Genomic DNA, 17,398 nt, shown 5'->3' on the forward strand with positions numbered 1-17,398 from the left:
GCTCAGCAGGGGAGCCTGCTTCCCTCTCTCTCTGCCTGCCTCTCTGCCTCTCTGCCTACTTGGGATCTCTGTCAAATAAATTAAATCTTAAAAAAAAAAAAAAAAAAAGGAAGAGAAAAAAGAAGCATTTCAGAACAACAGAAAAAAGAATTATTCAGTAAATGACATTAGGACAACTGTGTATTCATTTGGAGGGAAGGAGGTTAAATCTCTATGTCATTATTTACCTGTTAGCAAATTCTAAATCTGTATTTTAAAAATTCATGTGCACCCACCACCATTTCTAAAACAATATAAGTACTGGAAGAATCATGAGAGAAATTTTTACAAAAATCTGTGTGTCATTGTAAGCATGATGTAAAACCTAGAAGCCACAGACAAGACTGTTAAATTACACAACTCATACATTAAAGAAAAGTATGGACACAAAGATCACACTGAGAAGAATTAACTGTAACACCTGAGCAACAAAAGTTAAGACTGCAATGACTAAACAAAAGGTAGTTTATGAACTTATAACTAAGAAAATTATATGGCAGGATTTTATTTATATTTATTTTATTTAACAGAAAATAGTGTTTAGTATATCAAAAGGAGGTTAATTATAAGAGCATAATTCAGACAAAGATAAATTTTAGTTTTTGGATTTTAAGAAGAAAAATATTATACAATAATATATATTGCAAGAGCAGTTCTAATTAGAATTTTATTCATCCTAATGTGCAAATTTAACTATGGGGATAAAAACATTTATGAAAGAGATGTAGATGATGCCCACATATAAGAATCAACACATTTTAAAGACACAGAATTAGTATCTCTTTATACACCTAAACCCATACATGTTTCTTTAATCTCAGGTCCTAAGCAACACTTCAAAAATAACAGGTTTATAAGATTTAGTATCTAATATGGTCTGTCTAGTAAAATCAGAGAAATCAGCGTAGCAAAACATGCTTAATTTGTTGAAGGTTTAATACCTAATATATAAAGATAGTGGATATTTTCCTTTCATGCATTATACTTAGGTCCAAAGAAAAACGAGACCCAAAATGGATTTAAAATGCAAAATCAAGAATTCCTAACCAATAGTTCTTTGTTTATACCTTTATGAAAGCAGTCACCATACTGTTTTATAACCCTTCTGGTGACTCACCTGTCTCTTCCCAGACTGAGAGTTTTCCAAAGGCATATAGTGCTGTCTTTCATCATTGTAGCTTCACCCCTTTGCAATAAATGCTTAGCACTTAATAGGTACTCTAGTTGTGTTGCAAATGTTAAGAATAAATCCTTGAAAAACAATCCTTTAATAAATAAATAATTTGGGGATTGACCTGGAATAGTTCTTGGAAATTTTTGTTATTTCTAATGTACTCCTAAAAAAATGCTTTTCTTTTTCCTATTATACAGACATCAAAATGACTCAGTTACTACTCTGTACTTGGACACAGAACATGAAACTCTAATATGCTGGTGAAAATGATTCAGTATAAGAAATAAATAGTATGTATGGATATAAGTAACTTACAACACTCATTAATACTCTTTTACCATATGAGGAATTCTTGGCTACATATTTTGCTTAAACATTTGATTCTGTCTTTAATGCCTCATAATAATGTAGTCACAGTAACAGAAAATAAGTAGTATACATTATATACTTGCAATATATTACCTAAATTCACATCATTTAAACAAAATTTACCAGGCTAGAAGCGTGGCACTATGCTGGGCCAGAAAGTTGTCTTGATATTTAACAAAAGGAATTATGTTCTTTATCCCCAACAACAACAAAAAATTCTGACAAATAGGGTCAAAAGTATCTTTCATTTTGTGAGCTAATAAAAGAAACAAGTATCTCTATTGGAAGGTAAGCATATAAGGTAAGTTCAAATGCTTCAGAAACCTTGAAAATATATAAAGCAGTATCTTAGTCTTCTCTCTCTCCTTATACATACACATTTACACACATGCCAGACATACCGTTTGTAACACATTCACAAAAATTTAGACCTTTCTTCATTTTGGCAACTCAAAAATTAATAAAATGCCATTGTCAAGTTTTACAGTAATTTGTGAGATTTAAAAAGACATATTATCTAAACATGTCTCCAAAGGCTCAATTCTAAAAAAAAAATTCCAGTAGATGGAAGATGTGGAAGCCTGTGCCTACCACAACCACCACTAAAGTCCCTTGGTGTTTCAACTGGGAAGGGCATTTGCCAGGTTGTCCTTTTGAGCACTTCCAGCACAGTGGAGGAAATGAATGCTGCTGCCACGAGAGGAAACTGAAAATGCTTCAAAATGTATCCCCACAACTTACTTCCAGTTAAAATCCTAGAAAACCTTCAGCATCATCAAATTTCTTGACTATGCTTTAACTCAAAGCTTCAGCTAAACAGACTGATGTTCTCTTCATGCTATATGATTAAAAATCCCCATTCCTCAATAATAGAAACTAGATTTAATAACATGTGAATAACAATATTAAAATTACCAAAATATATTAATAAGTCAACATGGAATATTTTAAAGAAATTTTCAATTAAAAGTTTTATAATATGCTATTATATAACCATGCATCACAGAATCTTCTGAGAAATGAAGAAAATGAAAGGTAGACAAATCAAATAAAACCTCTGAAAATACTACTCCAACTTTACATTCTGAATGGTTTCCTTTAGCTAACTAATGAGCAATTTGAGTATCAATTATTTGCAACACAAAATTTAAACCTTTGGGTTAATGCTAACATTTTAAAGGGCTGAGGTTTTCATGAAATAATCTATATTATAAGAAACTTTATAAAATCCTGGACAGCATAATAAGCATTCCTAATTAACTGATATTTAATTAATTGGTTTTCATTTTCTAAGTCAGATACATGTTAAGTAGCTGCTAAGCTTGAACCATAAGCTCATTTTTAATAAGTCTAATTGTATAGCAAATTTTTTAAGATTTCAAATCCCTATCCTGGAATTAAAGTACATAGGAAAGTAACTGAAATTTTAATTAAAAAGTCAAAAAAGCTTCAAAAGGAATTAGAGCTTATAAAATCAATGGTACCCTGTTCCATGTTATCCAGTCACAAAGATGGAACCCTAGCACCTAATTTGAAGAACGATTTCTTTATTCTAATAAATAGAATAGTAAGGAAAATATTAAGTTTTATTAAAGCATTTTAAGAATATTTACAAAGTTTGTAAAGTCACCAAAACAGCAGGAAAAACTTAAAGTAAAATATACAAGTATGATACACTAATTTACATTCAAAAATACTAATTTAAAACACTAATTTCAATACTGTCCAGCAATTATTCATGCACAGGTGTTACACTGGCCTTTTAGAATGATTTGGAGAAATAGCTCTTTTTCTCTTATAGAGTGAAGTGTCATGATCCTTGAAAGTTTAGTTTAAGAGAATTAACTCTAAAACCACATGGATTAGTTGTTTTCTCCACAGTAAGATTTTGTTATTTTTTTAAAGATTTTATTTATTTATTTGATAGAGAGATAGAGAGACAGTACAAGCAGGCAGAGTAGCAGGCAGAGGGAAAGAGAGAAGCAGGCTCTCGCCAAGCAGAGAGCCTGACGTGGAGCTCAATCCCAGGAGCCAGGATCATGACCTGAGCTGAAGGCAGACACTTAACTGATTGAGCCACCCAGGCACCCCTTCACAGTAAGATTTTAAACTACTGATTACATATCTGTAATACTTATATTATTATTCAGGCTTCCCATAAGTTTTGGTGAATTCTATTTTCCTGGAAATTTATCAGTATCTTCTAAGTTTTCAAATTTACTGGTACAAAATTCACAGTACTCTTTTTATTCTATCCAGTCTTTATTGTAATTGTGGCTATGTACAGTTTTGTATTTCAGTATTATTTATTTGTGCCTTGTTTTTATTTTCTTGTTCACTATACAACTGGATTATCTATTTTTCTTAATCTTTTCAAAGTATCACCTTCTGATTTCTTTGATCCTTTCTATCATAACTCTTTTCTAACTTACTGAGTTATGCTCTTATCTTTCCTAATTTTAATTCTTATTTCCTTATTTTCTTTATTTTCATATTCCTTTTCTATTTTAAGTTAAATGCGTAGTTCCTCCATGTTCAGATTTTTTTCTTTTCTAACTTAAGCATTTAGAAAGATAAATTTCTGTTTACCAATTTCACTGCATCCCTCAAATTTTAATTATGGTGGTATTCTCATTATCAGCAAGTAGAGAGCAGTTTAAACTTCAGTTATAATTTTTTTGTCCTACTGGTTATTTAGGAGGATGAACAATTTAAAATGTATGGATTTTTAAAATTTTTATATTTTTATTATTTATTTCTAAGTTACCTGCATTGTGTCAGAGAATATAGTCTGCAGAATACTGATTCTTTGAAATGTGTTAATCTGTGCTTTGTAGCCTACTACATGCTCAGTTTTTTGTGTTTGTGTGTTGCACAAAGTGGAGTGCTTGTTAAACCATCCCTCACTTTTATTTTTTTTAATGAATTACTGGCCTTTATTATTGTACGGTATGAATGCAAGTAGCTGATGACTACCATAAATGTTTCTGTTTGTAGTCATACATTTCTATATCTAACTATAATCTGGGACATTTCCTTTAAGCTTAAAAATATTCAAGCATCTACTTATCATCTACACTGCATATCTAAATGGCACTTAAAACTTCCAAAGAGAGTTCTTACTTTCTATCTCAATGACAGTAGCAACTACCCACTGCTCAAACCAAAAAACCCAGTCATAACTGATTTCTCATTCTCCCTCATCTCACACTCAATCGCTCCTATTACTTATAACTCAAAAATATTCTCAAACTTGTTTACTTTTTTTTAATCCTCACTAGTCCAAGGGCTAGTCCAACTTTCTTTTCTCTTTTATACTTTAATACCTTTCTAATTCATTCTGGAGACAAATTGTTAAGAGTGAATCTTTTACAAATTTGTGTCAGATCAATTATGCAATTCACTGTCCACTTAAATGTCCCTGCTCTATGAATGAATTCCAGCTGCTACATATCCTGCATAGTTTGGTACCTGCCACATCATCTCCTATCACTCTTCTTTTCACTCCTTCACTTCAGCCCCACTACCTCTAAACATATCAAGCCCTTTTCTTTTTAATACCTGTGCTCTTACCTTTCCTTTTGCCCAGGAAGCTCTTCTCAACCATGAATTCTTATCTTTGAGATCCCAGCTCAAAGGTCAGTTCCTGAGAGAAGTACTCCCTGGCCACTCTAATTAATATAGGTGCCTATTACAGCAAAGGACACAGTCCAGAAAGAGGCAACCCACGGAATGGGATAATATATTTGCAAATGACACTACAAAGGGCTGATATCCAAGATCTATAAAGAACTCCTCAAACTCAACACACACAAAACAGATAATCATGTCAAAAAATGGGCAGAGGACAGGAACAGACACTTCTCCAATGAAGACATACAGATGGCTAACAGATACATGAAAAAATGTTCTTCGTCGTTAGCCACCAGGGAAATTCATATCAAAACCACATTGATTATCACCTTACACCAGTGAGAATGGCCAAAATTAACAGGAGAGTAAACAACATGTGTTGGAAAGGATGTGGATAAAGGGGAACCCTCTTACACTGTTGGTGGGAATGCAAGTTGGTGCAGCCACTTTAGAAACAGTGTGGAGATTCCTTAAGAAATTAAAAATAGAGCTACCCTAGGACCCTGCAATTGCACTACTGGGTATTTACCCCAAAGATACAGATGTAGTGAAAAAAAGGGGCCATCTGTACCCCATAGCAGCAATGGCCACAGTTGCCATACTTTGGAAAGAACCGAGATGCCCTTCAACAGATGAATGGATAAAGAAGATATAGTCCATATGTACAATGGAGTATCATGCTTCCATCAGAAAGGATGAATACCCAACTTCTGTATCAATATGGACAGGACTGGAAGAGATTATGCTGAGTGAAATAAATTAAGCAGAGAGAGTCAAGTATCATATGGTTTCACTTACTTGTGGAGCATAAGGAATAAAACGGAGGACAGTGGGAGATGGAAAGGAGAAGTGAGCTGGGAGAAAATGGAGGGGGAGACAAACCATGAAAGACTGTGGACTCTGAGAAACAAACTGAGGGTTTTGAAGCGGAGCGGGGTGGAGGTTAGGAGGGCCTGGTGGTGGGTATTAAGGAGGGCATGTATTACATGGAGCACTGGGTGTGGTACATAAACAATGAATGCTGGAACACTGAAAAGAAACGAAATAAAATAAAATGGAAAAAACACAGGTGCCTATTAGTTGCTTTCTATCATATGAGTGTTTTCTTTCTTTCACAGTCATTATCACAGTTTGTAATTCATCAAGTTTGTATTTTGCTTAATACCTGCCTCTCCCACCACCGTGTAAGCTTCAAGCTGGAATCTTAGTTTGTCTTGCTCACTTAATTCCAGAATCCAGCACAATGCTTGGTACATACTAATTCCTAAATATATATTTGTTGAATGAATAATTACTACCACAATTTAATAATACTTAGTAAACTAATATTGATTCAAGAAGATCAAACATAAAATCAGATGAGGGAAAAAAAACATTTTCAATCACTATCAAAACAATTACGTTCATAAATTTCTTTCTTTACAGATTTTCTAATGTACTTATACCTTACAGAATTCATCTCAAGCTGGAAATTTATACCTTTTGAGAAGTACAAATTTTAATGTTAGTCCAAGGTGAAAGTTATGAAAATATATCTACCAAAATAGATTCCATGAGAGACTAAAAATTAGAACTAACCAATTATCAGAAAAAACACTTAAATAGATAGTACCTCACAATAAAACACAAGCCTAAGTTTCATAAGAAAATACTAAAAATCTTTAAAATAAGCCATTTAAGTAAAATATTTAAACAACCTTTAAGGGAATAAATAAGATAAACATCAAAGGGCTAAAAAGAAGCACACATACATTGTTTTAGCCAGGCAAAGTATCACACTTATCCAGAAAAAAGACATAATGGCACTTAACGCATCTCAACGTAAAAATCCTATGTCAAATATTAGCAAACAGAATCCAGCAGCTCATTAAAACAACAAACTATGACTATGTGATCATTTTTGTTTATTTTAAGAAGCTAGGATAACTATCAGGAAATTTGGTAACAAAATAATTCCTTGGGCACCTGGGTGGCTCAGTCAGTTAAACTACTGTCTTTGGCTCAGGTCATGATCCCAGGATCCTGGGATCGAGCCCCACACTGGGCTCCCTACTCAGCTGGGAGCCTGCTTCTCCTTCTTCCTCTGACACTGCCCCTGCCTGTATTCTCTGGCTCTCTGTATATCTCTGTCAAATAAATAAATAAATAAAATCTTAAAAAATAATGTAAAAAATTTTAAAAAGATAATTTCTCATTATCATTAGGTCAAAGATGAAAAATCACTATGATAATTTCCACTGATGGTTAAAAAAAACTTTGATAAAATTTGACAAATATTCCTGCTAAAAACCTATAAAGTAATAATGGGGATATTAGAAAAAAAAATTGTGTGTGTGTGTGTGTGTGTATAAATCAACCTGTACTGCTTTGTGTGTGTAAATCAGCCAGAATCATTCTTACTTGGGAAGTATCAGAGCAAGGGTTATAAACCATGCCCATGGGTTATTTTCAACCTGCCAACTGTTTTTATAAATAAAATTTTGTTGGAAGACAGCCACACCCATTCATTTACAAATCATCTTACAGCTACTTTTACACTACAACACCGGAGTTGAGTAGCTGCAATAGAGACTGGCACACAAAGCTGAAAATATTTACTATCCAGCCCTTCACAGTGTTAAGTCTGACAACCCCTAGAACTAGAGCATTCCTATTAAAGTTAGGAAAAGACAAAGGCACTTATTAACAATCACTGATTTCAGAGCTATTGTCAGTTGCAGTTAGACAGAAATATTAAAACTTCAACTTTTTTAACTTTCTCCATATCTGTGAATAAATCACTGATTTCCCTCTTGTGTCTACCCCTTCCCTCACCATCACCTCCACTGCAGAGCAACAGCAGCTCTAATTCACTCACACCTAACTCAATCAAAACATCTTTTATTTTTTTAAAAGATTTTAGTTATTTATCTGACAAAGAGAGAGATCACAAGTAAGCAGAGAGGCAGAGACAGAGAAAGGAGGTAAGCAGGCTCCACACTGAACAGAGAGCCTGATGCGGGGCTCGATCCCAGGACCCTGAGATCATGACCGGAGCCAAAGGCAGAGGCTTAACCCACTGAGCCACCCAGGTGCCCCGTCAAAACAGCTTTTATATGTCCAAGTTTTCTTTAACGCAAAGTGGAAATATATACTGTATCTCAAGAAAAGATAATGAAATTACTAGAATTTTCAATCTAATTGATCTTTGTAAAATACCAAAAGCATAATGAAAAAAAAAAGATCAGTAGGATTTACTGGTCCTACATAGAGGCTTGTATATGCAAATTAACAGCATCCCCAACATCTGAATGTGATGGGATACAATTCTCAGACGATACACATAAAAATAATAAATCTCACTGTTAAACATACCCTTCCTGTAGAGACAATTCTTGGTTTTCTTCTTCAGGACCACTGCTATCACTCTGTAATTCAGGTTCATTCTCATCTTTTCCTGGCAAAGTTTCCCAGCTTTCATCACTTGATGACTGATCTTTTTCTGTACCAGAAAACCGATGAGGCAATGAGGCAGACCATTCTCCGTCACTGCATTCTGAACTGCAAATTCAGAACAGAAATACAGTAACGTCACTATTTGTGCATTTGTCATTTGGAGGCATCACAGTATACAGTGTACGACTATGCCACACATGCTTCATCGGGTGCCAAGTCAATTTAAAAAAAATATTTTAAAAGTAAAGACAGAAATAAATACATTCAGCAGAATGTAACTTTTTCCGATGAATAAAGCATAAGGCAAGTCACAGAAATGTCAATTCATTATTTTCTTCACTAAAGTAAGTAATTCCATGGTGCTTAGATACAGGGTTCTTTATTTTTTAGACGTGTATCTAAATAAAATTTTAATTTGGTAATCATAAATTAAATGTTTTCTGAAATAAATAACAGATTTATTACTCATCTACCCCGACTAAAACAACTTTCTAATTACATACTGACAACTGGGGACATATTCTTTATGAATAAATTTCCACTATTACCATGTTTCAAAAGCTTAACGATTTTTTCCTTCCTTTTTTATAAAAAACTTTAAAGTGAAATGAGATTCAAATTCATAAAAAGCTGCACTGACTAATCTTTACTAACATCTTTTGGTAGAACTGTGAACACAAAATAAATTTCCCTGCAAGAAAATATGTAGATAAGGAACCAAAATGTACGATAGAAGGGTTAATGAAGAACCTCAGAAAATGACTTTTGGTTATATTTTTTAACTTTGGTTAATTGGTTACATTTAACCACTCTTAAAGTACAGTTATCTTGTACTTATTAATGGTGAAAATAAATCTTAAATGCCCTTTCCAACCATATCAACCATGCTGATCAAGAATCCCCTTGGGGCACCTGGGAGGGGGGGTTCAGTGGGTTAAGCCTCTGCCTCTGGCTCAGGTCATGACCTCAGGGGCCTGGGATCAAGCCCTGCATCAGAGTCTCTGCTCAGCAGGCAGCCTGCTTCCCCCCCTCCACTCCGCCTACTTCTGATCTCTTTGTCAAATAAATAAAATCTTTAAAAAAAAAATCCCCTTAAAGATTTCCCTTTGGTGCCATGATTTTTAAGAAAAAGAAATTATAAATTTTAGTTTGTTTCTGAAAGAAGTGATAATTAGTAGGAAATAACTTTTATGATGATGTATCACTAGTGGTTATATTAATAATGATATATTAACTAGACTAGTTAATGAGTTCCTCCTTCAATAGGCAGATAAACCGAAGAGATCAAAATGCTATTAAAAAAGAGTAGCACTAATGTAATGTAAGCTCTGAGAAGTTACACGTAAAAAAGTAAAATCAACTTCCAATCTTCAGTAAATGATAGGCAGCAAAGCACGAGCATTCTGGAGAAGGAATGCTATATAGCTCTGGCATAGCAAGTAAAAGATATTCCTTCAGTTGAATAGGACCCTAATTGCTTTTATTTTGTAAAATTTTCTGTAATCTAAAAAATAATCTAAGTAAACCATTTCTAGATTTGTATCAGTGTAAACATCTAACATAGATAATAGTTTTAAAAGAGTTCTTGAACTGGGGCGCCTGGGTGGCTCAGTGGGTTAGGCCGCTGCCTTCGGCTCAGGTCATGATCTCAGGGTCCTGGGATCGAGTCCCACATCGGGCTCTCTGTTCAGCGGGGAGCCTGCTTCCCTCTCTCTCTCTGCCTGCCTCTCCGTCTACTTGTGATTTCTCTCTGTCAAATAAATAAAATCTTAAAAAAAAAAAAAAAAAAAAACCAGAGTTCTTGAACTAAGTTTCCTCAACTACGAAGCCTCTCAAATTTGAAGCTATATTCCAGTTCCAATTTTGGTATCTCATTAACAATTACAGTAAGCTTTCTTTATTAATTTCTGGCAACTTAACTTATTTAAAAAGGAAATCTCATATTTTAAGTATTTTATGCTCCTGTCCAGAAATCAGTACCTAAAAACCTCTGAATTTTTTTTAACTTAGTGAAATAATTGATGGACTATCTCCAAACTGTAACATAAAAAGAATGCCTATGATCAATAGTCAATATATTTAAGAAGCCTATGTCACAGATTGGTAAATTTGTTTTTCCTAGGGTCTCTGGATGAAAAATATGTTTTTTCTTTTCTTTTCTTTTTTTATAAGTTTGTCTTTAATTCTACCTCTTACAAAATTTAAAATATATACTCTCCGGCCCTTTAGGGAAAAAATCTGCATATCCCTGCCCTGTATCACTGTTATTCATTATATATAATCCATACCCCTAAATAGATAACTTTTAAATATATATACTAGCCCTGACCACCTAGCCATCCAGAAAGTTTTAGATTTTCACCCTCCTTTTCAAAAGCTATAAAACAAAACTTACTTGACAGGTAAATTTCTTGATTTTCTATCTGCTAATAGCATTTCCCTGCTCACAAGCTGAATATCATGTATCTTTGACATCTCATGAACTCCTATGTTTAAATCCTTTTACATTCCATTTTTTCTGTAAAATGTCTCCTTTGTCTCCATTTCCCCTAAAAATCCTGGCTCCAGTATTCTTTTCTAAACCTAGACCTGGAAGTCAATTATTAATTGGTGTCCCTAAATTTAATCTCATTCCCTCCCCTCACTTAAAAGATGCATTTTAAATATCACTATTGCTTTAATTTATATCAAATAGTACATACATAATATTACTCCAAAATCCTTCACTTTACTAAAGCAATATTTCATAAAATTAAACCATTTACCTACTGCCTTCTCTATTTTTGCTGCAGTCATACATTAATGCTATGTCTTAAGGTACAGTTGTTGAGAACAGAGGTTCTGGAGTCAGTCTGCTTGGATCTGAACCCACCACTTAGTAGTTGTGAAAAAGTAACTTAACCTTACTGTGCCTTTATCACTCACACATCAGGTGAATTTAGTAACAGTACATAATAATTCACTGAGCTCATATGAGAAGTAAATGAATTAATACCTACAAAACATTTTAACAGAGCCTGGTAAATAATACGCCATCAGTAACTGTTAGCAAATCTTTTTTTTTTTCTTTTAAAGATTTTATTTATTTATTTGACAGACAGAGGTCACAAGCAGGCAGAGAGGCAGGCAGAGAGAGAGGAGGAAGCAGGCTCCCTGCTGAGCAGAGAGGTTTATGATGTTTAAATGAATACTGTAAATAAAATGTTTAGAATAGTTTTTGGAAAATGACAAACATTTAGTAAAGGTGGTAGCTACTTTATTATATAAGCTGTCTGCTTAGACATTTCAACTGGATTTCCAGCCAGCACACCACCATTTTCCTCTTTTCTCTACCTAAGAAAATCTACTCTGAACCCTTGGTTTGTCTTACTGAACATCAAAATCAGCCTCCTGGTCACCCAATACGCTTTAGTCTTAGTCTCTTTATACCAGGGGTCAGAAAACTATGCTCTGGCCCTTTAACCAAATCTGGCCACCTGTTTTTTAATGGACTGGAAGCTAAGAATGTCTTTTTTCTTTTCTTTGTTTGCATTTTTAAACAGTTATGTAAATACCTAGATAGTATCCTTGATTTTGTCTTTTGGTCCACAAAGCCTAAAATATTTACTATCTGGTTACCCTTTTAAAAGTCTGCAGACCCGAGGTTCAGAGAAGACACACCAAAGAGAAACCAAACATAGGTCAATGGAAAAGAAATCACAGAATAGGAAAGGGTGAACAAACTGCTTAACAGAAGTATTAAAACAAAACAAAACAAAAACGGTTACCAAGAAAAGTCAACTGGATGTGACAAAGAAGAGGTCACTGTTAATATGAGAGGATATAGAAATAACACTGGGAGTTAGATTTCAAAGCATTTAAAAATGCAGAGTGCAGGAACAGAAACAGTGGGTATGGAATATTTATTCTGAAAATTCAGCAGTGGAACAGAAAACAAACAGGCAAGTGGTTAAAGGAAAAGCAAGATCAAGTGAAGGTTTCCCCTTGAGGTTTAGAAAAATTACAGAATGAGGTAGAGGGAAGCAACTTTGGTATAAGATTAATAAAGTCAGGTGTCGGATATGACTATAGACACAGAATGAGACTAGTCACCTCTCTTCATTAAAGAAAAAACAGGAAAGGATACTAACATGTTGCTATATGGAGAAAAGGAAAACAAGAAAAAGTTCAGATTTGATCATTTTACCATCTCCAGGAAAGCAAGAAACAAAGTTATTTACTGAGAGTGACAGGAGTGTATGGAAATAAGAGCAGAGAGAAAAGATTTAAAAATAACTTTTCAAGTAGAATAAGCAACAGAACAAATAGGATACAAAACAATGATGGATAGTGAGGACCCATTTGTCCTTGAATATAAGAGCAAATGAGTTAAAAAATTTTAAATTCTCAAAATAAAACTTAAGTACCACTTCGATTTTCATATGGTCTCTCATTGGTACTGTCTCCCATTAGCATTTAGAGCTATATTCAAAAGCAGTCAACTATAACTTCAATGTTACATTTTACACATTCAATTGTGAACCGAAAACATTTTCTCACATATAGAATAAAATTACATGTGATTTCTATGCAAATAAGAATTTGTGTAGTACAAATCTTAGATAGAAATATGATACACCAAAAAAATGTTTATAAAAAATAAAAAATTTTAAAAAAAGAAATATGATACAGAAGTAAAAGCATCCATAAGCAAACTTATTCCTTAAATTCCCCCAAAGAACTGGTTTGTTAGTCTTCTGTGACATTTATCACATCCATAAAAACTGAACTATATTTTGGATAATTTTGTTATGTGACTAGCTGAGGATCAAAAACACTTTTTGAATTTTATTGAAAATACTTTGGATGGAAATGTTAGGACATATCATTTTCAGACAGTATATTGAATATAATAATCTAAGCAGTCTGGGACATTTTATCATTAACAATGAACTATGCTGTAATACAATGCTACAAATGGTAGTTGTTCCAATCTATAAGTCTGCTTCATTTAGTAAATAAGGCCCAGATGGTTCTGAACTGTGCCTGCATTTTACAACTTTCCAGTCTTTTCCCTAAATATCAGAATATTGTCATCTGTAACTCCCTAACATGCCTGAGGAACAAAGCTCTTTATCCCTAACTTACTCCTTCTAAACTTTTAGGAACTTGGAAATAAGATAAAAAGGTGTGCTAAAATGTTACAGGATATGCTTTAGGATCTCTGCTGGCTGCTCATAGATGCCTCATTTGTAGGGATATCAGAGGAGCTCCTTCAGCAAGGAGCTTAATTTAGTCTCATGATAATTACCATTACGTTTTATCTTCCTCAGAAGGGTGGTGAACACCAAGAGAACAGGAATCATTATTTCCATTTACAGAGTACCTGGCAGAAAATCTGACACTTAGGAAGATTTCAACAAATCCTTTTTGAATATAACAAACTGAAATCAACTAAAGAGCTAATACTCCTTTTATTTTCTCAACATCATCCACAACAAAAACATTCAACATTTATCTTAGGTAAGTGTTTTGGTTTTTGGTTTTTTCTGTTTAACCTTTTAACCTTTTAAGCAATGTCAAGGCTTAGGGACAGAAAAACTGTGAAGGAAACCTCAACTGCTCTAAGAAATGGTCAGTGGATGGCATGCCTCTTCCTTCACTCAGAGCCAAGGTTAAAATGTGCTGGCATGGTTAAAAGGTTCTGTTCATCTCAAGATCTTGTCATCAAACAGTTATTAAAGTTCTCAGGGTATATTTCAAAAGAGCAGGATGTTAACCTTAGCTCTTTGGTCTAATTCCAAGTCTGGTAATTACATACTGCCTATTAAAATTCCCCTCACAATTCTAATTTAATAAGGTGGTGTTCAGTTCCTGTCAAACAGCTCAGAGCAATTCTACCAGCTGCAATGCTTATTCCATATAGTGTAATGTTTCAGATATGATTAAGTGATCATTTAAAAAAGTTTTCAGGATGGAAATCGATCATGCATTCATTCAAATACTTTTCACTTTTAAAGAATATATGAACTATGTATTTTTTTAACTATATTTTTAAAAAGTGGCCAAAATTTCTATAACTAAAAATGTCACAGTGATTTTAGTTAAGTTCTGGATAAGAGGGTCCTATTTGTAGCTATTATAATATAAACATGACAAGAAAAATTTTCAAGTACAGCATCTTTAAGTTTTACAAAGCAAAGAAAACTCAAAAAGAATCTCAGACTCAAGGTAAAGGGTATTTATATCTTCTTTCTCAAGACACTCAGTGTGTAGTCACTGTGTTTCCCCATTTCTCCAGTCTGCTATTATCAGAAATCAGCAGGACTACAGCATCAACATCAAGTAAATGAACAAGTGACAAAATGAAACTAAGTAGGAATGTATGGTTATTAAATTTCAACCTTTATCTGACAGCATACTAAAAGACATTCTGGCAACTGTGATCCTTTGCAGGGAGTTGAGGGCAGAAGAACTGGAAACAGCATAGAAATACTCCTCAATCCTGTCCAGACTGTTGCAATTTGGTCTTAAACCTATCTCAAGGGTTACAGATCCAAACGGGAGTGGAATCCTAGGTAAAATCATTATCCTTGAGAATTTATTCTGTGATGGTAGTCTTAAACAAACAAAAAAATCCCTAAGTGTTTCTGGCATTCCATTGTGTCTTAAAGATTACTCCGAAATTAGTTTCATCTTTTAAGGCCAACTCAACTTCAGGTTCTATAAATCAATATATTCCAAAAAATGAAAGAAAAAGAAGTTTCTACTAACTGTGTTTTCTTCCTCTGTATATTCTATTTTTTAAAAAAATCTATCATTGTTTAGAATACTGGTGTATCACTTAAGGAGCCAAATTATAATTAAACATATTAAGACAACACCCTATAACCATTCAAAGTCCACAGTCATTGTAGGCAAATGAAATACTAACCCTATTCTCTCTCACACACACACGCATGCACACACACACACAATCAATTTAAAGGAAGAGCCAAGAAAACTACTTTTGAGGCTGATAAACGATGCAAAAGATTCATTAATTTTATTATATGACATTAGGCTTGACTATAAAAAGCAAAAAAAAAAGGGGGGGATTATTTTTTTGACTAGTGTGTCTCCAAAGATGAAGGTATGTCCAACTTAAATTATTTTCTTCAAGAAAGCAAAAATGTAACTGGTGTAAAAATGCAACACTCTTATATTCTGAAAAAGATAAGTTATCTAAAATGGTAAGTTGATGTTATTATTATTTTTTAATAGTAACCTAAGAGGTATAGTAAAGGTTCATAATCTAATCCAAAAATCTTTGGGTTGAGTATGTTTTAAAAGTCAGATTTTTTCCTGCTGAGATTCAGATGTATTATTTAATAATTCCCAGTGGGGTCTAACCCCAAAACTTAGTAACCAAACACTTTCATATTTCTGCAATAAATGTTAGGAATGCTCCAAAAAAAGGCCTCACGTTAGTTCAGATCCAGATCTGCATCAAATAAATTAGTACCAATTAAGATTCTGATTTCAATTTCCATTTTAAAAAGAACTTTGTGGATTCTGCATAAAAGACTATGGGCCTAAATTGAAAAAACAAATAAGTTAGGGAGAAGTTCTTAATGAATTTTACTCTTAGACTTAAAAAACAGTAGGTTAAATAAATATAGTCTGCTAGCCCTTGAAGTTTACAACTTAAAGACAGTAGTAGATGGGGCACCTGGGTGGCTCAGTAGGTTAAAGCCTCTGCCTTCAGCTCAGGTCATGATCCCAGAGTTCTGGGATCGAATCCCGTACCAGGCTCTTTGCTCAGCAGGGAGCCTGCTTCCCTCTCTCTCTCTGCCTGTCTCTCTGCCTACTTGTGATCTCTGTCTGTCAAATAAATAAATAAAATCTTTAAAAAAAAAAAAAGACAGTAGTAGAAATTATATTTCAACTGTTTCTACAAGTTACTTATGCTACATTATACAAGCTTTATCCATATGTCCAAAGAAAACCAAATACATTTTATTAATTTTGTGATATGAAATACATAAAATGTATTCATATTTAAGAGGAAAAATTTCTTCCTTTGTACTACTCTCTAGTTAAAAATAAAAAGTAACCATTATTTCTACAAGTCAGTAAGATCTTGAAACTGCACTGTTAACTGAGCAAGATCTATTCCAATTAGCTCCAAAGTCTGTGAAAATCTGGACTCCAGAGTAATGAAAATCAGAAGCTGGACAAAGAAATTTTCCATTTCTCTCTTCTTTTTATGGTCTTACAGTTTTGGAGGGGAAAGATTCTATATACGAGGAACACAGAATGCTTACTCTATGAAAAGCTGTGGGACACCTGGGTGGTTCAGTCAGTTAAACATCTGACTCTTGATTTTGGTTCAGGTCATGATCTCAGGGTTGTTAAGATTAAGCCCCAAGTCTGGCTCTGCCCTGGGCATGGAGCCTGCTTAAGATTCTTTCCCCCTCTCCTTCTGCCCATCCACTCCTCAACTCCTCACCCTGCTCACGCTCTCTCTCTCTCCCTCTTAAAAAAAAAGAAAAAAGTTGTATGTTCTCTTGAGATACCCATTTGTATTAGGCAGTAAGTAGAAATGCAAATTCCAGCTCCAGAATTTACTAGCTTCGTTACCTTGGGAAGTCAACTCTCCTGTGCTTCAGTTACCAGGTCTATAAATTGGGGAAATAATATATATCACATTGTGGTGTGGTATATATTTTTATACATACATTTTACCTATAAATAGGTAAAAAATAAACCTAATGATAAAAAGAGCAA

The 17,398-nt window shown here is 33.8% G+C and overlaps 1 protein-coding gene across 6 annotated transcripts in view; it reads right to left on the reverse strand.

Annotated features, from left to right (window-relative positions):
• The window catches only part of PJA2 (praja ring finger ubiquitin ligase 2), a 71,407-nt gene that overhangs the window by 25,983 nt on the left and 28,026 nt on the right, over positions 1-17,398 (reverse strand). For 5 of the 6 annotated variants that reach the window (XM_059175622.1, XM_059175624.1, XM_059175623.1 and 2 more), the window contains one exon: positions 8,570-8,755. The exons of the other annotated variant lie outside the window; for it this stretch is intronic. In XM_059175622.1, coding sequence (XP_059031605.1) covers positions 8,570-8,755 — 186 coding nt within the window. The remainder of the gene's footprint in view (positions 1-8,569; positions 8,756-17,398) is intronic. 6 annotated transcript variants of the gene reach the window in all.

The sequence above is a fragment of the Mustela lutreola genome, chromosome 5 (genome assembly GCF_030435805.1).
Source record: "Mustela lutreola isolate mMusLut2 chromosome 5, mMusLut2.pri, whole genome shotgun sequence".
NCBI classification, from domain to species: domain Eukaryota; kingdom Metazoa; phylum Chordata; class Mammalia; order Carnivora; family Mustelidae; genus Mustela; species Mustela lutreola.